This window comes from Phalacrocorax aristotelis, chromosome 3, assembly GCF_949628215.1.
Source record: "Phalacrocorax aristotelis chromosome 3, bGulAri2.1, whole genome shotgun sequence".
Lineage (NCBI taxonomy): Eukaryota > Metazoa > Chordata > Aves > Suliformes > Phalacrocoracidae > Phalacrocorax > Phalacrocorax aristotelis.
Window position 1 is genome coordinate 6,173,024 of NC_134278.1, and position 24,882 is coordinate 6,197,905.

The window sequence follows — 24,882 nt, forward strand, 5'->3', positions numbered from 1 at the left end:
AGTTTACAGACGTTTTTCATTCTAGTTAACGTAGTAATAGAACCTAGCTTAAAACTTAAAAACCTTTCCGATTGCTGAAAGGTCTTATTATAGAGAAAATATCTAGGAACTTGAGGCTCAGAGCTTTAGCTGATCCAGGGACTCATCATATGTAAATATTAGTATAATATGTGTAAGTATTTTTTATATACGTTAGCTCCATATAATGTGCATACCCATACCTGCTGGTAATTTCACCTGAAGAATCACTATAATAAGAAAAAATAATTTGTTATCCTTCCTAAGCTACAGGTGACATATAAGAGTACACTCTGTACAAAATCTCGGTGGCAGATCGTGCCACAGGGTAAAACACCATCGCTGATTTCTTAAGAGGCGGTGTTGAACTTTAATTAAAAACTACGGAGAGGTTCAAATTTAGAGCTGCTTCTGACAGATGAGATTTGGAACAGCCTCATTTACACAACACTTTCACTGGCTTTCAATACGGAAAAACACTCAATATTTCTGCATTATTTTTTGACAGAAATCAAAACATCAACTAGTAAGCAAATAATGTATTAACACAAAGAATAGAAGAGAAAAAAATATCAGTGAGGTCTTTAGATATCTAGCCAGTTTTTTCTTTTTAGCAACTTGAAGTTTTTAACAAAAAGATGCAGGTGGGCTTGCAGATACCACACAAACACAGTATACGGCCATAAGCAGAGCGCACACGCTCCGTGTCACGCCTAACAATAGCTTCTACAGATTAGTGAAGACAGAACGTCACCCGCAGTTTCTGTGTTTTGTTTCTAAAACCAGAACATTCTTAGTTATTTGATAATGAAAATTTCACGCTGTTTCAAGAGTTTTAGAGTGAAAATTATTTTATACGCTATTTCCTTACCAAATTTATCAGCTGAGTGTGGACGATATCTTCCACCAGTATTGCAGTTTCATGGAGTGGCCTGCGAGCATCTCCTAGGGAAAACCTGAAACAAAGAGGTTTATTGCAAGCTTATGAAAATGAGTTAAAAAGAAACAAAGTAGGTGATCTCCAGAAAAAGAAAAAGAAAAAAAAAACCAAACAAATAATAACAATAAGCTTAATACACCTGTGTGTACAGAAATGGATCACTCAGTGTGGTGCAAGGAACATAAACCACACTAATCCGGTAAAGGAACAAAAGAGCTGCAGGAACGTACACTGAAGCACATGGTGAGAAAAATCGAGGAAACAGGAAAATCCAGTTTGTAGGAACATTTGAAAAAAGTAGGCAAAGCTGTAGCAGGTGCACTACTGGGAGGAATTCTGTATTTTCAGCCCCCTTCGCTTACAAAATTACTAAATAACTATTTTAAAACGTAAAATGCTGACAGGTATTTTATCTCAAATCTAAATGCTAGTGCTAAGATATGGAAGGAACTACTATGAATTAAAGGTAAACATTTTTATACATAGTAATATATGAGGCTCTTAAAGTCTACACGGCAAGATTAAATGACAAGACATCACAAAGAGAATATAGCGTTCATATAATATCGCAAAAAAAAGGCAAAGCCACTCCAACAGGCATCGATAAATCAGAAATTGTGACGACAGGCTTTTTGCAAGGCTCTGTCTTCCCTAAGAACTACCAGAAGTTGCTCTCTACACCTGTCTTAACTGACAGTCAGCTAAAGCTGGGATTGCTCCTTTGATCCGGCATGGGCAGTGGCCATCACCAGCCTTTTAAAAGAGGCTGTAGATGCTGCAGAAAATCTGAATGCTAGACCTTCAGTTTGACCCATGGCAGAGCCCGAGTGTTTCCCGTACAGTGCCCCAAAAGCCCTATGAAACTATTCATCCGAAACTGGGATGGCATGCCTCAGCTCCAGATCCAGGCACGTCATTGGGAATGTCTAAGAGGTCCAGGAAGGGGCTGACAGATTTTTTCACTTGTTGGTGGCCGCACTCTTTCAGAGAAGCAGCTGAAGACCCAGTGAAGACCTTTCAACGTCCAAAATGACTGTAGGTTGCAGCCAAACTCCATCCCTAATCAGTCCAGCTCAGTGAATCTACAGAGCTTAAGCCCTCCCTAAGCCCTACCTTCATCTGGGTAGTCGAACTGCAGTCTAGAAAAGGGAAAGGTCTATTACTTTATGCACCTTCCCTTCATCACATAAAGTGTGAAAAGATGCTGGTTGTTTTAGTTGACTACTGTCTGTTTGCTTCCGAAACCTACCTTTTCAGTTCAGTCTCACACAGCAGAAGCGGGGTGTTCAAGGATTCTAGCTATGGTTCCTGGTTTTCTATGCGTATGTATGTGTGTGTGTTTATATAAAAACCCTTCACAAATTTATCTGTGCTACACACAACTTTGAAACAATTTCTTAATGTATCCACCATACCACCTGTTCAAGAAGAACGCTATAATTAACACTGGTTTTGCCTATTTACTCAGTTATTTGTGTAAGTGATAGAAGATCCAAGAACATCAAAATCCTTCACTTTCTCTCAATTCAGTTCTTTTATTTACATAAAAAAGATGGGCACTTTTTTTCCCATGTTATGATTAACAGGATCAAGAACTGAACCAAGCACTCAGACGGTATACATAAAATTTTGTCCTGCTACCTATGCATGAAGGACCAGAGAAACGTGACTGTGGTAGGACAAAGAAGTGATAAGTGAGCTCTGGAAGAATGGGATACCCCTCTTGCCACACCAATTGCCTCATATGTTCACACCTCTCTCCCTGTGTGAGAGCAAAACCCCTTGGATTCCCAGAACCGTGGCAAACAAAAACCAGCCAGAGCCATGGATAAATTACTTCAAGAAATTTGCTCCACTGAGCCCCTGCATCACCTCCATGGAGCGCAAAGCTATGGTCTACAGTTGTTTGGACACCTGCATATCACAGCTTTCATGCAAGCTGAATCTCGCAATCAGAACAACCTAGGTCAGGTCTAGTATCTGGTATTTGCACTCCACCTTCCTAAACAGGCACAATGTTTTCGAAATATACTTATCCGTCAATGGAAATCTCACGAAATCAAAGGCACTCATGAAATCAAAGTCATCAACCATTCCAAAGGTTTACTGGTTGCTCTACTTTTGGTCCCTCCGTATCTGACTTTTGGCTATGTTATTTTTAAATCTTAAAGCTGTCATTCCAACATGGTCTCAATGGGGCCTGATGTTGGCCCACTCAATATATCTTATCTTTACACACGTATCAAAATAAAAAAAAATGCTATTCCATTCTTACATCATTACAGTGAAAGAGAACCCGCTATGCTTTCAAATATCTCCTATGGGCAGTTCTAAAAATATGTTCTCTCTCCTCCTAAACCTGAGTTTTTAAAACAAGAAAAATGGCACGGTAAAGCATATTCACTGTAAATGAAACAGCACAGGCTAAAAATAAAAACACACCTCCTTAGTGAAAATTTATTTATAAGCAAGATTCAAATCTCCATAGGTGACCGAAGACGACAGTGTTTTCCTTACAAAAGCATTCTTCTATCCTGCAATAAAGTCTTTGCGATGCAGAAGATAGAAGGATGCAAAAGCAGGATGCAAAAGCATTATTCTATCCTGCAATATTTCATCTATTACCAACTAAAAAGTTATACAGTGGGGTTTTTTTCCCTTTATCTAATAATGAAATTATATCCGGTCTTCTTAGAACAGCATTTGAAATTCTGATGATACTAAATATCAGCTGGATCCGTGTAAGAGCACAACAAGAACTACTCGGGCTAAACCCCGTGCACTCTACTAGTCATATCATGATCAATTACACTCCATATTTGTTCCCCATCATTAATCTCTGTTGAGGCTATCAGCATCTTAAAGAGATGGTCATGTTTCCTAGTGTGTTGTACCGCGTCTCTGAAAGGAGCACAACTCCAATATTTTTTCCCTGTCATGCAGGAGTGCACACGTACATGAATTATGATGTCAGATACTTCCTCGGACTAGAAGCACAGAACAGCAAACAATCCAGATCCTATTAAATATTTTATAAACTGCAAATACCTGGATATCGTATAGGAAATGCATATAAAAATAGAAATATTTATTACCGTATTGCACTGGAATATAAAAGACTATTAAAAACATCACAGATTCAAAACAAGTGCTCATATAGGATAAAACCTAAGTTTTTTTTTTAAAGTAAGGTGCATATGTGAATTAACAGGAAATTTATTTCTTTTTCTAATCACACGAGGTATATAAAACCAAACGGAATTCAGTTATCAAACCATAATAGGTTGTTCATTCTTACTTACTGGCCTTTTAAAAGTCTTTTTTCTTTTCTTTCTAAGTCTTAAAATGCAAAATAAAACAACCATGTAAGAGAGTAGCAAACGCCTGGTTGCCAGCATTACCATCTTGAACACAAATTTATTTTGTTGACAGTTTTATTACCAAGCATTCCACATATACAAATGAAACTTGTTTTGGTTTTCTTTCCTGAAGACAACAAAGTGCAAGAACAAAACCGGTTCTGAGGCAGGATGCTGCCTTCACGCTGAGATGCCCTCCTTGCCTGCGTCTAGAAACCTCCCTCACAAGCAACTATCAGCTCCCTGCATGGCACGAGGAGTAGAAGAGATGCCATCAAGATGCAGCACGTTGGTCTGAGAGCAGACAGGTATCAAATTTTTTTGCTCCATTCTGATGCGAAAGGATACGCCAGATTTGATGCAAAATCAACTGCGCTACTTGATTACATAGCAAATCAAGTTCCAGGTGCACCTACTTTCTTCCTCCCTCACTTACACTCTTTCTACCTTCAAAAGCTATTTCTACCTCAGTCTGCCTTCACTGTTTTCCCACGTAACTTCTGCCAACTTCTTTCCCACACACAGAAAACTAGATACTGGCATGGTGGTTTCAGCAAAAAGTGAAAACCACCACACCTACCCACAGAGGTTTCCTTTTTCTCTGCAATGGATACGGGATTTTTGAGACGCTAAAAAAAATAAATGGAAAGCTTTGATAGTTGTTAATCACATTTGTATAGCATTTAGTATGTTTCTTGACATCAGCTCTAGATTCTAACATGCTTCTAGGATAATATTCTTGAAGGTGTCAAGCACAACCTTTTTTTACCCCTTTCTGCTACCGGAGGTAACAATTACAAATGCACAAGCAGTTAAAGTAGCAAAACCTTCCATTTTCTTCTTCACTTTTGCGACTGTGTTTCTCCGCAGCAGAATAAACACTAAACTAGGAGTCAAGGGGCTCAGATTTTTGCCAAGTTGCAGAATACGAGGTAGGTTAGGAACCAAAAAAAAAAAACCTTAAAAAAAAGGAAACCAAAATTTGGTGCCCTTGCTTCTGGGAACTGAAACTGAACTTGATGTTTTAATATTACTTATGAATTTCTTTTCATGTGTGCTTTGCTTTTAACAGTTCATTAGAGAGTCTTTTAACGAACTTTCCATTCGCTGGAATTATAAATAAGTCTTCCTATGAAACATACAAAAATTCTGTGGAAAACAGAAAAGAGCCATTTCCCCGCAGGTAAATATTGAAGAGGAAATATATAAAAATATGTCATTAGCAGTGCATCAAAACAGTAAAATGATATGGAAGACTGTCCTGATAATAGAAGCATCTACCCATTAGACATACCATACAATATCAAAGCCTTCTTAGGAGATCCGATTTCACAGGTTTGTCTGTTTTAAGGAAACATTTTTACAAGGGGGTGATCAACTTACGCGGATTTTCACAGGAGGATTAAAATAGTAGCACGGAGAAAGAAAAGACTGATGCAGCTCTTTTATTGTTTACTTTTAGCTTCTATTTCTAATTTATTTAAGTTCCTGTAATGATGTTTCCATGCTCATCAAGAGGGGTAAATGTCCAAGCCACTGAACGCCTACATGCAGTATCATGGCATACTATGTGTAAACACACATGCACATACTGGGCATATGTTAAGGTACAACAGCTACTCATGGTGCAGAGACCTGCATTCGTAAGAACCTCAAAATCTTGGGCAGCTACAGAAATAGATAAAGCACTTTCTTTGCTCCATTTCTTGGGGTTTTAAATGCCTGTGAGAGGTATCGGGCCAGGCACAGCACAGGCTTGCTTCAAAAAGCCTGATGCAGAGCAATCCAGGTGGCCAGACCACCAGGAGAGTAGGCTTCTGGAGACAGAAAGCTGCTGCAACCTCCCGTCCTCCACAGCCTTGAAAAGCTGTCCTGGCCAGAAAGGAAGTGTAACCAGGGTGGCTCGGAGTGCGCTAAGCTAGAATAAATAGTTTCCCTTACTGGGGCTTCTACTGAGTTCATACCATAACAAAGCTGCCCCAATTCATGTGGAATTTACCACCTTGAATAAATTTGATGAATCTAGCCTAGGAAAAGCATAAAAGCAGTGAGGTAGCCTGGTGGGAAATACGCTTTTTTTTTTTATCTTTTCTAGAAGAACCTAACAATTTTCCTTTTCTGTTTCTACACGAAGGATTTGCAGTGGCAGAAATGGGACCTCCAGACTTGAGGGGTTCTTACGCATGTGAAGATCTCACACAGGGCAAGCAGATACTTCTTGTCCTCAGCACAGCGGTATTTATTTGCTGCTGCCCGCAGCCGGAGCGGGCCTGTGGGTCACAGGGGCCCGTGTGCCCGCAGTGCCAGCCACGGGAGAGACCTGAGCGGGTGCATGTTGTGTAGGTGGGAGAGTAGCCGGTGAGTAGGGTAAAAGGTTTGGGATCCATGTACCAAAGTGGCCATAAATCTGGGCTAGGTACTGGAGAGACCAGAGGGTCCGTGAGTTGGCTACTGGAGGAACCAGGACATCCACACCAGCTTCTGGGGAGACTGTGGGACCGGGGGCTTGTTCGAGAGACCCCTTTGCGTGTGTGTGTCTCTGCAGGTGAGGATTGAGCCTCTCCAGCACTGAATGACTGAGCTTGAGGCTACTGGATTCAGATATTCCTAACTTAGGACATGTGTCGAAGTATCGGACTCAGGCTAGGTATGTCTGTGAAGGCGAGTATGTGCACATGGAGAAACACACACAAAAGCATACTGAAGAGATCCAAAAGAAATCGAAGGAGCTTGGCAGGTGTTCAGCCAACACGTAATGGGAACCTAGAGACTAGACGTAACTCGCATGTAGACAACTACTTGCTGACATCTGAATCTGGGTGTCTGTACCAGCAAGCTGATTCCCACCCTGCATTTTCATCTGCCCAACCGAGCAGAATATGATGAAGATGTAACTGCTCACCACATACAGAACTGGCTAATTCACTGCTACAAATCTAAAACCAGGCAAGGATCCCGTAAACTCACAGAGGACAAATCAACTGCTAGATATATTTAGACTGGATAATATCTGGGCTCACATCTCCTCGGTATTGTAAGAACATATAGTAAATTTCTTTTCTGTCAGCTGTTTGGCTGGAATATATTTGGAATATGCAGCATATTAATTCTCAGAGATGTTTCCATACTATACGCAAGTGTCCTAAATATATGAATTATTTGAGCCCTGACAGCCAGGTGGTGACAAAGAAAATCAGTTTTACAGTATTGAGCATAAGAACATCCAGAAAACTTCCAGTGATTCAAATGCCAGAAGGACAAGCACCGCAAATCACTAAAATTCAATAACAAAAAATTTTGGAAAATGAGTAACATGATACATTGAGGTAATTCAGCTTGGTGTCATTAAGAGGCTGCCTCTGAAGATAAAAATATTGAGATCTGATTCCTTAGATGACAGAAAATAGGGAAACTAAAGGCTTCTTTCTGATGAGCATGGGAATGAGCGTGTTATTGCAATAGATGACCCAGAAAAAAATAAGGGAAGGACAGCACCTTTTTCAAAGTCTCAAAAGCTAAAGCTAGCGTTCTCTCTCCATTTTGTTTTGCCATGGCTGTTGCTGAACAAATTAGGCAGAAGTAGAGCCTGAAAGGAAAGAGGCGACTGGTGCCAAACCAGAAAATTGGTTAGACACGCATAGGAGGACACATTGTACGGAGAGTGGAGGAGGAAAGAAAGAACAAAATCTGGGAGGAAGAAATTGCCCAAAGTAAAAGGATGATTGCAATAGGGGAAAGAGGTATAAACAACGAGGTCTCAAAATTTTTTCCGTTTTATGTTAATATACGTTATAGCAGAGAGAGGTGATGTGACAGATTGTTGGTTTGTAGACACCATTCCTTCCTAATACCATCAGTGAATTTAGCAAAGGGACATTAATTTAAAAATTAAATAATCTTGGTTATTGCCTTAGTTTAATGAATAAGGGAACAATTCAAAGCATTGAGTTATATTAACTAACCAGCATGTTCTACCAGCACTACCCGAAAAAAGCACTACAATTTATACTGCTATTTGTATGTTTATCTGCTCATCAGGTAACTTCCGCTGAAGCCCATTTATAAAGAAACGGTAATCTTTAATCCGAGTTCATAGTTAATGTATTCATCTGCTTGGATTAATGAAAGCAAGTTTACATAGGTTTCATACGTCGCACTGAACATACCTCTTTACCAGGACTCAGTGCAAGTATGAGAGATATGAAGCCAGACTGCAAGCTGTAGCTGTGTTAGCCTTTTCTTTAAAGTCTAGAAAAATCTTGTTTAAGTTACAATAAAAAGAAGCATGCAAAACCTACAGCAATTTTAATACAGAAATTACAAAAATTAGGGTTATTTTCCTAACTTTTTCTGCTAAGACCTTAAGCAGCTGAACTTAGAAGAAAGTACTAGCAGTCTGCAAGAAGCAATTCTTGGAGATTCAGATTATCTTGTGCTGTTTGGTACATCAGTTATCTCCCGACAGTAGTTTTAAAAAGCTTGTGTGGCAACTTCTAAATAACCTACCTGCACTTTACACCATCATGGCTCCGGGGCTCCTTAATTCCAGTTGCTGTGCATAGGTGTGCTGGTTTTGGCCGGGATAGATACAGCCCCACTGTACACAGCACCCACACCACTCTGGGCAAGGCTGAGGCAAACTACACTATATGTACCAAGAATTAGACCAAGCAGTCACTTGGTCTATCACGAGAAAGGGATCAAATGGGAGAGTTCATTTTGCCATGACTTTTGACTTGTTGGGAGCGTTTGCCACCATCCTAAGTGACTCTGCTCTCAGCACTCAGGGGAGTTGTACTAAACGTGAAGAGGAAACCAGAATGCTGATTTAAGCGATATCACAGACTTCAGTTTGCGCAGTCCCGTATGCTCTATGATCAAGCAAGGTCTACACCACTAACACAGGCAAATACAGCTTCCCCCTGATACAGGGGTGGTATAAACTTACAAAGAGAGTGCCCTAAGCCCATTACAGAAAAGTCCTAACAAATTTGAGTGCCAAATTACATAAAGACAGAATCACAGAATCCCAGGTTGGGAGGGACCTCAGGGATCATCTAGTCCAACCTTTCTGGGAAGAGCACAGTCTAGACAAGATGGCCCAGCACCCTGTCCAGACGACTCTTGAAAGTGTCCAACGTGGCCGAGTCAACCCCTTCCCTGGGGAGATTATTCCAATGGTGACTGTCCTCAGTGTGAAAAATTTCCCTCTGGTGTCCAACCGAATCTCCCCAAGAGCAACCTGTGTCCATTCCCCCTTGTCCTCTCCATGTGATTTTTTTACATCCTCTCAGAAAAAAAGCATCTGAAAAAGTAGACTCTGGGTATTTTGAGAGTCCAGTTTACTCCAGGACGGCACTCTTCCTTGTGCTAACTTAATCGTTGCGAGGACGAACAATGAGGTCCCCTATTCTCAGGGGCACTGAGCTACTCCATGTTACCCTGATCATTTTAGGATGCAACCATGCTATCATGAACCCTGAGAAGAGATGAGTAGAATAGCCTCATTTTCTAATATGAAGACCCAAGAGCCAACTGTGAATCGTGCTGCCTTTTAAAATGAACCTGTCCAATCTATATGGTTAGTCTTATGTCCACAATTAATGGAGAATGCAACAGGGCCCACAGTTCTCAATTTCAATCACTCCTCTCCAGAGGACCGTGGAAACCATAAGCTATATGTTCATCTACATACATTATATGTAACCTGGAGGACCTGGGAGCACTCCCCAGTGCCCAAAGCTGGGTAATTCCTCCTGCTTATGACAAACTACATGGATTTGTTCTATCAGCTACTGCAGAGTTTTACATTATTAAGCTCCCTAAGATATGTCTCAGAACAATACATACAAAAGCCTAGAAGTCAATGGAGAGATGTGGATGCACACAAAAGTGCCTGTATCAGGCACTAAATTCCATGCCTTCATTCCAGTCAAAATCCTGCATTTTTAACAGCTTTGCCACTGACTGAAAATGGTCCCAACTGCTAACCCTGCATGTATTTACATAAGTATCACTAACACAAGACTAGAACTTGCTTGTACATACACAGCTACACAGACTAGGCAATTTGTATATTGAAGCAGATATATAGGAAGGTATATAGATAACTGGCTATATAGTATTCAGTTAACTGGGTAGTAGTCACTATGTTATTTTGCATATGAAATTGAGTTAACCGGTATTGACTTCAATGTCTCTTCCAGCATTGCTTCCTCTACCTGCTCTTTTCTGTCTGCCTGTTCCATCCCATCCCATCGCCCCCCGGCAGTATTCCTGTATCTCTGTATTGCTTGAAAGCATTATTGGCACCTTCTCTAACTCCTGAAGGGAGACCATGCATTTTCTGTTCTTAGACCTATACTTTGCTAAACAATTAGTCACATTTTCTTGTCTAATAACTGAGGAATGTATCTCACTACCCCAAAGACATGAACAACAGTAACTCCCCACCCTCTGACTTCTATGAAGCCAAGAGAAGCTAAAGGAAGTTACTTAAATTATCATCTACTTATTCAGCAAGTCAAGATGTCCTATTCACTTGTTTAAATGCTATAATATTAACTCTAAGAATTTGATACTAAATTATTGAATCTTTACTAAAAGGAACTCAGCTTAAGGAAAATGCTTTTTTTCAAAATGCGTATGGCAGTGAGAACGGCAAGCACAGGAAGAAATGGAAATGTCAGCTACAAAATGGGCTTTTTTCAGTATAAAATTAAGCCGTGATGATGTCTGCAGATATTGGAAAAGCATAAACAACAAGAAGAGAAACATTACATAATACCATTTAATTATTCAAAAGTACATAGTGATAAGTAAAGGGATAAAATTTAGAAAAGGAACATTTTGAGCAAATTAGAAGGAAAACATCTGAAAAAAAAGAGCTAAAAGCCTCTGTAACCATCTCAGAAGGAACAGAAGTTCCACTGCTGGAAACACCGAAAACTAAGCCTATCCAAGACTGGGGGGTCTTGTGATGTTAAACAAGTACACAGAAAGAAATATTGATTATGTGACTTAAAACACTTAAAAATGAGATATGATCACATTCTAAACTGGTATGTCACCTGCAACTGACAGACGGTTGTTGGAACTCTGTATTTGGAGTCTGAGGTAAGCTTCGCTGATGCTTATAATTATTAAATTTCTAAAACCAGGAAGAGACTTTATAATTAAAATTAAATGCTTACTTAACCATCTTCACTACAGATACTTCTCAATTACTATGGTGGAAACCAATATCCAAAGGCATCAGCCAAGTTCATGGCTTCACTGAGGTAAGATCCAAACAAGGCGAGACCTTTCTAAGAGCAACTGTGATTACCTGAAAAGGGAAGTAGCTTGTTTACACCATGAGTTTTTAAATGGTAAGGTCTGCCAGACAGCAGGATTAACAATGTCTAACGTCTTGCCAAATGAAAAGTCCAATTCTTCTCACATAAAGACAAACGCTGTCCTCAGTGATGCCACCATAAATCAAGAATAACACAAAATCCTCAGGGAATGAATTTCAGAGATGCTAAAGTCTCCCAGCTCCATGGGAGGTCACTCTGTCACTCCGCCTTGACTCAATGAAGAGTTTTGTTTAAGCATGAACCTTCTGAATCTTGGTCTTAAGCTGATCTTGAATGTTTTAATAACTTGTGGAAACAAAAAAAAATCTTAAATTTTCCCTCTAGGCGGGGAAACTGCTGTTAATACTTCTTTAATTACACTATAATATATGCAGTAAGAAATTTGTGTCTAACTTTTGCTTAAAATATCATTTTCATACCTGGAAAATTACTGTCTTGTAGGACAGAAGTGGAAAAAGAGGTAAAAAAAGAAGATACCACTATGCCACTGCTACTCCACGAATCACAGAACAGTGGAGGTTGGAAGGGACATGTGGAGATTCCTAGTTGAATTCCCCAGCTCAAAAAAGTTTCCTTAGGGCTGTGTCCAGTTAGGCTTTGAGTATCTCCAAGGATGGGCACTCCACAACCACTCTGCACAGCCTGTTTCCACACGTTTGAGCACCCTCACAGTAAAAAAGTTTTTGCCTTATGTTTCAGTGGAATTTCCTGCATTTCAGTCTGTGCTCACTGCCTCTTGTCCTGCCACTGGCCACCTCTGAAGAAAGCCTGGCTCTGTCTTCTTTACTCCTTCCATCAGGCATTTATAGATATCGATAAGATCTCCCTGAGCCTTCTCTTCTTCAGGCTGAACTGTCCCAGCTCTCTCAAGCCTCCTCTGGTATGAGAGATGCTCCCAGTCCCGTAATCACCTTAGTGCCCTTCACTGACTTGTTCCAGTATGTCCACGTCTCTCTTGTACTGGGGATACCAGCACTCCAGATGGGTCTGACCAGTCCTGAGTAGAGGGGAAGGATCACCTCCCTCCCCTGCTGGCAACAGCCTGCCTAACGCAGCACAGGGTGCTACCACAAGGGCACATTGCTGGCCCATGTCTAACCTGGTGTCCACCAGGACGCCTCATGGCCTCCTCTGCAAGCCTACTGTCCAGATGGCCAGCCTCCAGCCTGTTCTGGTGGCTGGGGTAATTCCTCCCCAGGGGCATGGCTTGGGATTTCCCTGTGTGGAACTTCATGAGGCTCCTGCTGGCCCACGTTTCCAGCCTGCTGAGGTCCCTCTGAATGGCAGCACACCCGTCTGGTCTATCAATCCCTCCTGCCAGTTCTATATTATCAACAAACTTGCTGTGGGTGCATTGTGCTCCATCACCCAGGTCACTAATGAAGACATTATACAGTGTTGACCCTACGATCAGCCCCTGGGGTACACCACCAGTAAATGGCCTCCAGATGGACTTCATGCTGCTGGTATCGAGCCTTCAAACCCAGCCCTTCAGACAGTTTTCAATCTGTCACACTGTCCATCAATCTATCTACTTCGTCAGTTTGTATATGAGGATATTACAGGAGACAGTGTCAAAAGCCTTGCTGAAGTCAAGGTAAACAGCATTCACGGCTCTTCCTTCATATGCTGCGCCTGTTATGTCATCATAGAAGGCTATCAGGTTGGTCACATATCATTTCCCCTTCGTAAATCCATGCTGACAAGTCCAAATCACCTTCTTATCCTTAACAGGCTCAGAAAAGGTTTTGAGAAGATCTGCCCAGGGATCAGGGTGAGGATCGGGGTCTGTCATTCACCTGATCCTCCTCACCCTTTTTGGTGACAGAAATGGCATTTGTTTTCTTCCGCTCCTCAGGAAGGAAATCCCCCCAGTTGCCATGACTCCTCTTCACGAGCAATATCATACAGAAAATCAAAGCAGAATACTTTATATTACGTTGTTGGAAGAATAAATATGTACATTAAAGTCTGATTTCAAGCAGAAAGTGTTGTAAGATTTTCTGGACTTAAACTTTTATGACTACAGTTAAGAAATGAAAAATGAATTTATCTACATAAAACCCACAATTCAGAAAATGCATTTCAGTAAATTGTTTTTAAAATATTTTGCCTCCCCCCAGTCTATTACTTTTTGAGCTGTCAATATGCAAAATGCTGTCAATTTTGATGTAAGATGCTATACAGGTACACTTCCAACAAACTATTTGTACGTGTGTATATTTCAGGGTGAATACGCCTAAATTCCATCAAAACCTAATTTTCTAAGTTTTGCTAAAAGTTCTGCAGAATAACCTTTCTGCACATGGTTTCACTGAACTAACTTGGTTGTTACTCTTTGTAAACTGTTGCAAGTACAATACCCATTGGCTGAGCACGAGAGCGATTTTGTAAAGGAAGTAAACACTAGAATACGGGCAGCTATGTTATATAGGTGCTTTTGGAAGTCCTGCTTATTAACAAAAAAAGATAGACTTCACCCTGGTTTGTCTGGGGTTTCTTTTTTTCTCTCTTATACTATTGCAAACACTTTCTAACTGCTGAAAATCAGCAGATTTTTCCCAACACAAAGCTGTGGCAAGAGCTCTTTTCAGTACCATTGTATACTAATCACAATACACCAAACTCTAACAGTTAAGGGTCTTAAACATAAATTAATTTTACAAATCCTTACAACTGGCAAAGGAAGAAGATATAATTTATTCCAGTTGTATAACATAATATGTTCCATTCGCTCATTCACAAAGGATTTCAGTTTTTCAGGAAATAAATGAGACAACTGCCTTTCTAGACTACACAGACTGGACTATGATCAGTCATCTCTGCTCTAGGAATAAGTTCATCTCAACAATATGCCCAAACACCAATGGAATTTAACAAAGCCGAGAGAGATGAATTTTCAGTCTGCTCTCATGAGGACAGGGCGAAAAAGTGATGAGGAGAGCAGGAAGTCAAAACATCACTTCACTGTATATATACATTGTAAGTGTTAACCAAATGTGGAAATCCCTAGCTATTTTAAATCTAGATTAAAACCACAAGACAATTTAAACTAATCCACAAGATACAAAATATAAACGAGGATGAATGCATTATGCTAATTTTTAGAGAAATAATATTATTCTTTTTATATTCTCCAAAATGTCAAGACCATTTGTCATTGTTTTAAAAACTCACATCACAACTTCATGAATGAGATCTCTGGGTGTTAAATGATGATAATTATATCCAATTCTCAAATAACACACTTCCTTATGAGATGTTAACACATTTTATAACATCAGTTTTTCTACTCTACTACCCTTTCTGAAGCCAGTGCCTGGAGAAGGGAAGCAACTTGTCCGCAGCCAGCCTGCGGCACGAAAAGCAACCGTTATCCCCCCGTGCCTCCCACTGCCGGGTAACAAGTGCTCTGCTGACAGATCGGGCTTTGCAAATTAGATTTATTTTAACAGTAAATTAGTAAATTAGATTTAATTTTTAATAGTAAAACAAAATTATATGAAAAAGTCTATCTATGCATGTAGAGAGCCTGTATTCTCAGTGCTTATCTTTGCAATACTTGTGTCAAATAGATGTTATAGTACTCACTGTAGTAATGGGGAGAAACGTAAAGTGGTGTCAAAAAACATGACCTATCTCAAAAATATGGAACCATTTGAGACCAAAAGAGCACTGCAAATGTCAGCATTTCTCATGAACGCTGTAAAACCTAGCTATGAAATTAATATTTGCAGTATTTCTAGATTATTTTTTTAGCTGTTATATGTATTAACAAAACTGCCGTAAAATACTTCATTTGACTTTTGGGTCATTAGTGGTCCACAGATCATAGCTGGGAAATCTGTGCTCTAAATTATAGTTAACAACTTAGGGGAACGGCAGTTCATGCCTTCTACAACCTACGAAGCACCACAACCCCCAATTACCAAAAATCAAACCCATTCTGAACCACTACAGTAGTTTCTCTGTGTTATCACTGAGCATGTGAGTGAAAAACAGAAATAGAAATTACACCCCTCCCCAGGCACAGAGAAAACGTATCCACCAAGAAGAAAAGATGGACAACAATTAAAATACAGAATAATTCTTTTGAATCGTTGGTTTTAACTTAGTCTTAACTCCAGAGTACACCGAACACACCAACACTCTCATTTTTTTTCTGAAAGTAAAACTCCGCTGTAAGATACATCAATTTCACCGAAAAAGACAATGCTTGAAAAAAGTACTGCAGAAAGCAAACTATGCAACCTTCTCCCTAGAGTACGAAACTGGAAGTTCTGTGATAAAATCTTTTCTGGAAAGTCAGTGCAATTTCATATCAATGGTGCGCTCTTTTTCCTGCTTTCAGATGGATTTCTTAAACGTTTTAAAATGTTATAACCCACAATAATCTGTTCCAGGCACCAACGAAAAGGAAGAAAAAATTACAGAAGTCAAGATGTCGCCTGGAAGCACTTTATGGCAAACATTATAAAGATAACACAGAGCAGAGAAGCTCTGGTTCAATCCATTATAAATACCGCATTCTTCTTAAAATCACAAAAATGTATTTATAGTAAAGAACTTTTACAGACTTTTTCCTCAGAAGACTTCATTTAAGTACAATTTGGCAGAATTTTTGGAACAAGAAAAGAAGAGTTTTATAAAATATTGATGTTTTACAGTCACCCTAGTCTTGATCTATTTGCTACAAAAACAAAAGCAAGGACTTTGGAAGATGACCACATCCGTGTCTACTAATGACATTTCAGTTTTTCATTCTGTCCAAAATGTGCTCTCTAGCAGTTATACTGAGCACAGACACAAAATCATCACTTAGACAATTAATGCCTCATTAAAAACACAAATTATTTTCTCTTTTTATTGCTGACACAATATATTCTTTAATGAAATATATCAGATTAAAAAAAAAATACCAAAACCCCCAAACAAACTCCCAAAAACCAAAGGGTGAAAACACTGGCAAAACATATACCTGTGTACACAATCTATAGATGAAATCTTTATTTTCCTGTATGTCCAAACGACAGTATAGATAGTTGCCCTCCCTCCTTTTACCCCAGGTCCCTCCCAGGACTTAGGGACGGGGCTGTGCACAGAAGCAATAAGCTACACTGACCCCTCGTGCACTAAATTATTAAATAATCACTTTGAGTGCAGAGATGATCAAAAGGAAACAAGAAACAGCTTCCTTAGACTTCTCAAAATAAATTGTTTTCTTTTCAATGACAAGTGGCTCAGTGGAAAGTAGGAAACAGAAAGATGTGAATATCTGGACTTTAGAATTATTTTCTCGTAAGCAAATTAGGGTTAAAGCATAAGTGCTTAAAAATCGCCACTCAAAAATGTAACTTTCAAAAATATGAAAAATATTTAGTTTACAAAGGAAAGAAGCCAAATTACAAGTACCAAATATGCACTGCCTGTTTAATAATAATATAAGAAAAGCACTAAAAAGAACGATCCAAAGTTATAGTGCAGCACGTACAAGCTCTGAGTCAAGAATAAAAGACAAAAATGGGGGACGAGTATCACTCTCACAGGGCTCAACAGAACAGCGCATGAAAGAAATGCAAAGTTAATTATTTCACTTTATTAACAGTAGTTCATGAGGGGACAATGTAAAGGACAACTTGGCATCCATTCAAATTTGCCATTTTTTTTTTTTAAAAAAAGATGGTATTTTCTGACCTTTTTCAATACAAAACCAGACAAACGTGACCTGCGCTCATTCAGGCGAAAGGTGCATGACTTGCTATTTATTGACCACCACTGAGATTTGCATAATTGACAGTTTGGAGAGAGTTTCCTATAAAATTACAGTTGGATTGAATTCATTTCTTAATATGAAATTGTAATTTCAATCTGCAAATTTCAGGCTGCTCAAGTAGGGGCAAACCCAGTAATCAAATATAAGCATTTAAAAAGGGATTTGTATTTTTTTCTTTAATACACAGGCCACCCAGTGTTATGGCCAGTACAGGAGTTAACAAAGAAAATCATTATCACTGACACTGTATTTTGCTTTCTTATCTGTATCTGCAGAACATAATGTGAAATGATATCAGGTAAAATCCTAATTCCCTTATTTATTGAAACAGATAAGCTAGATAAAATTTAAAAAGCGTACCAGAGAGTCCGAAAGTCATTCCAGTGAACACTTCCAATTACTTATAGCACATTGCTATGAGTGAAGAAGAAAAAAATCTTGAAATAAAGTGCACGCGCAGCATCCTAACCAATACCGATAGATGCTCGGTAGCGAGAAGTTTTTAAGAAGAACCAAACTTCCAAAATAAGAATTCACCTCTACAGACAAAAGTCAGGAATTGCCATGCTCGAGGGAACAGAACTCAGCATCCCATCTTTCCCTTTCTCTTCCTCCTTTGGAGCCAAAGAAGCAATGGTTGGAGGCAGGGAAAGACCAAATTCTCCAAGAAAAGCTGCGGTTTCACTGAATCACACACTACAGAGGCAAAAGCAAATGCAATTTTTGGTATCAGAATTATCTGTTACAGGAGAGTAATTAACGTCTCCCTTCACGCTGCAGTTATTGAACACTTCTCATTTCCTTCCTTTCAGTTTCGGAGCTGGAAAAGAGAGAGCAAGAGCCGCGCTCGGGGTACCTCGGGTACTACGGAGGGGGCAGCCACAAAACACCAAGTTGGTTTTTTTTTTTTAAACACCCTGACTGTGCTTCTATATCCAGGCACAGTCGTCGCTTCTTAGAGTTCCAGCTTGGCATCACTCAACACACAAGCAATGGTGCTCGTGGCTGAGATTTGTGTGGTCTACGGTAAGCTCTGCTTCCTTGAAAATGTGTGGCATCATACAGAGTTTATTTAGAACCTAAGTCTCTCGGGCACACTATGTAAGTTTATTGTTTATCGTTTGCTGGGGAAGTCTTCTGAGGTCAAGGTAAAAAGCAGGAGGTGATATTTGATGTAAATGTTCCAAAGCACGTTATGTGGTTGCATGGTTGCAGCGGCCCCCGGAGCACTTTGCTGGTGGTCCATGGAGATCTGGCTGGTGGAGAGCTGTTGGCTTTCCCTGTTTCCAGCTGCTATATCATATTTAATGTATTTTTAGCTTCACTTAATATTTTCCTAATATTCCTTTTCCATGTAAGCAATTAGTGTGGTTACCAGGGATGGCAACAGAAGTGATATTCAGCAGCCAGTGGGAAAAGAGGTGGTCTTTACAGACACGTACGGGAGAAGATCCACGAGACAATCTCCTAAAGAGGTGGGGGAACCCACCCATGAGCCACGGTCTTAACGCCTATACTTCTCCATGCACTGGAATGAACAATTTTTTTTCTTCTCAGAAAATTCTGCTGACACATTCATTATTATCACTGAGGATGAAAGAACAAACACGTTGCAGTTTTTGGCCTTTTGCTATGAAGTAAAAGCAGGAAGAAAAAAAACCGATGAAGTCACACTCGCCTTCCTGGTAAAGCTTACAAAAAAGAGAAGCTCTAAAAAAATAGAGAAGCTCTAAATGAGATTTTAAAAATATTAAATTGCTGGCCTTTATTTTTGCAGGTTTACGCAGTTGTTAAAACCTTAGCTTTAGAACGCAACCAGAGGTTACCAGGTACAGTAGAAATGTCTGCAGAGTTAACTCGCCAATCTAAAAAGCAGAAAAAAAGTCTTCTGACAAACATTCGGCCATGATCCACTAGAATTGTGCTATTTTAACATTTATTTTTGAAAAAATTGAGAAGTTTCTAGGATTCAAATAGATTTCCCCATTAGCCTCCACTGTCTTCATCCATATTTACTCACTTTCATCCTCTGACTAATCGAAAGAGACTCCTCAAATCAGTTGGAGACAACTTAAAAAATAATATATAGAAAAAATATAAAACGGGGAACATTTACTGAACAAAGAAAGACTCTTTTTATACTTTTTTTATTTTCATTCTTATTTAATTATCCATGAAACTACTCTCACTCCAATCTGCTTGGGAAGGTACAGCTGAGAGAAGTCAATCCGTACTCATGCAAGCATGCTTAATATTAGCTTTACGGAAAAATAGACTAAATATTAGAGAAGTTACAAATTAAAGTATTCAGCTTCTGAATTCTGCTAACTAACAACGATCCTTATGTATGAGTGACTCTTATTTAGGTAAAAAGTCCCTGGAGATGGGGATTTTATGTATTAAATGGAGTCCTTGCCTCCCTCTGAAATGCGGCAGAGCTCGGGCTCCCAGCATCTCCCTCCTCCTCCGGAGAAGACAGGGTTATTTTTTACAATTCTCGAGAGCTTTTGCCTGATGCCTAGAAAACACCAAATCCCTTATTGGTTTTAGACGTCTGTAAGATTTCAGTAGAGCAGTCTCACTGAATCACTTTCCAAGACTTTGCAGCTGAGGGTCTTCCTAAACCTCAGCTTAAGAAGGATTTAAGGAGACTAAATTTGCTCATCAGCGGCTGACAGAGTAAAACACAAAATTGCACAAAGCTGGATGGCAAAATCACTTCCATGTATCAGGGTTTTCTTCCCGTTTCTTCCCCAGAAGCTTAATCATCATCTAATGGTTACTCTTCTTCTATCACTTTGACAGGGAACAGCAGGTAATGCTTAAAAATTAAACAACAGAAATAATATTCATAAGGTGGGGCTTTTTCTTTTTTATTTTTTTAAACTAAAATAAAAATAACCCTGCTAACTCGCATATCCTGACTGGTAGGAACTTTCTCTGGCATCTCTCCGGACAGTTACAGAAAAGAAGGGAGTGTAAGTATGTTTTTAGACTATGCGAATATTGTCCTCTCTTTTTTCCCCCACCCCTTTCACACAAAGGCATTATCTACAAACGTAGGTATGGTAATAACACTACTCTTGAAACCCCAGTCCGTCAGGATAGAAGGAGAAACAAACTGCAGGGAAAGTTGTTTTCAGTGACATACTGTGCAATCATGAGCCTGCTTTGTACGTCCAGGAAACTCTCATGAGTTTTCTTAATGAAAAAAAGAAATCACCAAAAAAAGATTTGCTGTAAATATCTCGCGAGCCATGACAAAGTGCCTTATAAAATATAACTATTCATAAACAGTCTAGCCTCTGGAATTAAAACACTGACACTTTCTATTAAAAGGTGCTTAGTCACAGTTCACTAAATATTTACAACGAATCATTTATTCTCTAATTTCATTGACTTTACAGCAAAAGTCAAGAAAACTTCCTGCATGTGTGTGAATGGCTTGTGTATGTAAACCGCAGCTCGCAAAGTCCATTTTATGGAGGCAGAAAGATTTTCACATTATACAAGTAGGTCCTCCTCTTCTGCAGAAAACTCTTAGCTCAATTGGATGCAAGTATTCAAATGAACTGGAATCAGAAGGCGCACGAGTAAATGGACATCATTACTTACAGGATAAAAAGGGGAAAAAAAAAAGACACACTTCCCCAAGCTCCCCAGCTCCTCGTTTCTGCCAGTAAGTTCTGCAGACCAGTCGCGGCATCCTTTCTCTGTCCTTCTCTCTAAATTCAGCCAAGGAAATAGAAGCCTAAGCAAGGAGAGGATGAATGAAAAGTGCATTGTGCAACATTACAGAACCCATGCTATCAGAACGCTGTGCCAACGTTTGAGCTGTTGACAGTGACAGGCATTACACCAAATGAAACCAGAAGTTTTTCTGCTGTTGATGGGCGGGGAGGGAATGGGGGGTTTGGGGTTTCTCTTCTAAGAACCTGATTGAGATGCTGTCCCAGCAACGGAAGCTCGAACGGCTTTGTAGGGAAATGAGGTGCTTATAAAAATAAACAGGTCTCTGCCAAAAAATGCAAGCTTTAATACTATCGGAAAACAGATAACCTCCCACACTCAGCACTGACGATAACATAATTCTTCTATGGGCTTGTCAAAGACAGAATACTGCAAAATGCTGTGGTTTTATGACACACAAAAATCTTTCCAGCGAGGCTTACATTGAAACCACCTAATGGATTTATGTGAATACCTATATCTGAACGCAGCCTCCATATGGAGGAGTGTTTTCTCATAGCTCTCAAACCTTTCTTTGGTCTGATATTATTAATTCGTATGGTACTAGCAAGGTCATTGCTATCCTCTTGTTGACATCATTTCTGACTGTTTTTCCTGTTCCAACTCTTGGTTCCCACTATTGTTGCTTTAAATTCCCCAATGTACTTAAAGACAAAAATAGGGTTTGGGTACACATCAAGACAACCGCAATTCCTCAGACAGAGAACTCGGATGACGAGTTGGCCGGCCTCGGACTCTAACAAGAACTCTCTCTCTCACAGTTCCTTTACCAGGACCAACGGCAAAGTTGCAAAGAAATTACTAGTGAAGATCTTGTAGGATAACTGCAAGTCAACCACTAATCTATACGTCTTGAAACAGAAAAATAGCTAAAATTGATGGCACTTCCTAAATTTTTCAGTGGTAGTTTTGTCCTAGAAGAACCAATCCAGAGGAAGGGCTCAGTGGTTATTAATTCATCTGCTTTTCCAGAAGATGAAATAAGATTCACAGCTACGCTTTTGGAAGACTCTAAGAATAACTACTATATTAAATGTACCCATATATATTAGAATAAAATCCTCAACTCAAAAAGTCCCCTCCCAAAACTCACAGAAATACTTGAAGATGAGCACTCTCCAATGTGTTATGAATAATCCCAGGAGTGAGGAATGCAAAAGGCACTATTACCAAATCAACTTTAACAGTGTCCTAGCTTGTCTTGTAAATACCCAAGAGATCTCGGCTGCATGAGCCCAGCTGGAAATCTTGGTGACCACGGCACATGCAGACTTTCCACAAGAACCCTGGAAACAAAATGTCTCAGTAGTACAAAGACAAAAGGGGACTCTTCTAAACCCTTTCCTCTGAAACCAAAACAACCCCACACCAGAGATCTGTGGCCTTCATACTTAACCTTCTCCCTTTTGAGCTAACACTGGTAAGACAGAAAGACCAGAAAGCTTTCCTGAAAATCAGGCACACCTTTAGCTGGTAAAGGGGAGTTTCATGGGCTAACAGAAGCGGGTCACCTCACAGTTACGGGTGTCATTTTCTTGAGCTCTGCTTTTTAAAGACATATTAATATTTGACCATGAAGATTAGGCAGATGAAGAACCCACCGCTGCATTCCTCTGTTGAACTATTCCATAGACTATCTCATTGTTAAAAAGATGCTTTGGCTTTAGCATTAATTTACCTCACTTTATTTTCTAATCAGTATCTATCAGGCATGTGGGATTCAACGCTCTGAAAATCACCTAGAGATTCGGTCGATACAGTCACTGGAACCCAGTCCACAGCTCTGTTGACCAGACGTAGGATCGATGTTACGGTGACATGACTAGATCTCTAGGCTGCACAAACTACAAAAGGATTTTAGACTTTTACAGTATGAGAATTGGATGCTCACTTTGATCACTTTTCTGTGAGATTACAGACCTTACCTTTCCATGTTAAGAGTGACCAAGCACCTATTGACATTTTATTTCATAAAGTACACAGTGAGAGAATAAAAGAAACTATGTGTGATTTGGAATCACTCCTGCCACTGTCTTCACAACATCCCTCTATTACCAAAAGCCAGACAGGAATATTTAGATTAAAAACCAGACAGTTCACAGGAGTCCCCCCACCAAACAATGAAGACCTGCCACTGCCCTATCATTACCTTTGATTCAAAATAAATCTCACGTAATTAGTCTGATAGTTATACTTTGAGCTACTACACTTGACCACAAAACAAAAACCAAACATATAAAAAGTCAAAAACTAATAGCATGTTAAAACATAAAATACTTCATGGATATTTCAAATAACATGTCCTAATTAATGTTACAGGTCTTTAAGCGTTTGCGTTTTGCCAGCCATTTTAACCAATATGAATGACAAACCTTGCAGAATGCATGATGAATACACAAGAAGTCATACAGAAGATGTCACCAACACTGATCTTTCCACGTACACTAATGAAAAATAATACACTCAATATATCACAGATGTCTATAACCAGCAAAATCCCATCCTGATGGTATCTTTTAGGTTTCGTACATGTTTTAGATTTCAAATTGACTCTGGATGTTACTTCTACTTACCAAAGTATCATCACAAACTGCATAAGCGATTAGCCTATAATGCTTCTGAAAATACAAAGCCTTTGCTCTGAACCACTGATAAATAACTCATCTTGAAAAAGAATCAGGTAACAATGAGTGACATAACATATATCTTGCCGTTTTATTTTTAACACAAGTTACCCAAACTTGAAACAACACACCCTACCTTATCCACTATTTTATGGAAAGCATTTTGTCATCATTTCTCCCAAAGCCGTAAGCAGGGCAAGTTTAGCATCTAGTCTTTACTGTCCTTACATGTGATTTTAATTCTGAATTTCTTTGTGTAATAAAATAAGCAGAGGAACTTTGCTTGGGAAAACACTACACAGGAAATATGTTTAGATGACTTCAGATGCCTTTTCACCACCTAAAAAATTACAAGAGTACTGCTCGTGAGAAAGACTAACGTGCAAGCACAATGAACATGCAATCACATCTCTGTATTTCTATCACATTCCTATATTCCAATTAATGGAACAACACAGGTACAGATTGAAAACCTTAAGAAAAGACTGGCATGGATTATCACATCGAATATGGGGCACCCGTGAAATCTCAGTGCAACTTTAGATGCAGTAGAAGAATGTTTTGAATCACCAGTTAAAGCTTTCATAAATAAGTTTAGAAAAAAATAACGACACTGATTCTGCTGGGTTTTAGCTGGCATTGGAATAATTGTAACAAATTCTTCCTATGCTTCCTATTTCTTCCAAACACAGCCTTCTTATTTTTGTAAGTTACCTTTCCTAAATTGCATCAGCTATTCTAAACATTGACAGTATCCCTTAAGTATGCCACTTCAGATACAACTGATCTCAGTGCTTGCAGCCTAAGATGGATGACTTTCTGCAACTAGAAAAATGTCTGAAAATACGCCAACCTGCGTTTTAAAGAATATGACTGCTGCCACAACTTTAGTCCATGCGTATGTAAGTCAAGAGACACTGAAAAACGTATTAACCTGCTGTGGTCACACGTAGATGGTAGATGTTTTTATACAGCTCGGAGAAATTGGAAGAGTGGCATTAATCTAGATTTGTTCAAATGTTTTTAAAATAAATGTAGAATCACGTAAATCATCATTAGA

At 39.3% G+C, this 24,882-nt stretch overlaps 1 protein-coding gene across 6 annotated transcripts in view; it reads right to left on the reverse strand.

Moving 5' to 3' along the window:
* The window catches only part of SUPT3H (SPT3 homolog, SAGA and STAGA complex component), a 287,624-nt gene that overhangs the window by 141,986 nt on the left and 120,756 nt on the right, over positions 1-24,882 (reverse strand). For 5 of the 6 annotated variants that reach the window (XM_075086624.1, XM_075086623.1, XM_075086622.1 and 2 more), the window contains exon 3: positions 890-974. The exons of the other annotated variant lie outside the window; for it this stretch is intronic. In XM_075086624.1, the coding sequence (XP_074942725.1) occupies positions 890-974 (85 nt within the window). The remainder of the gene's footprint in view (positions 1-889; positions 975-24,882) is intronic. 6 annotated transcript variants of the gene reach the window in all.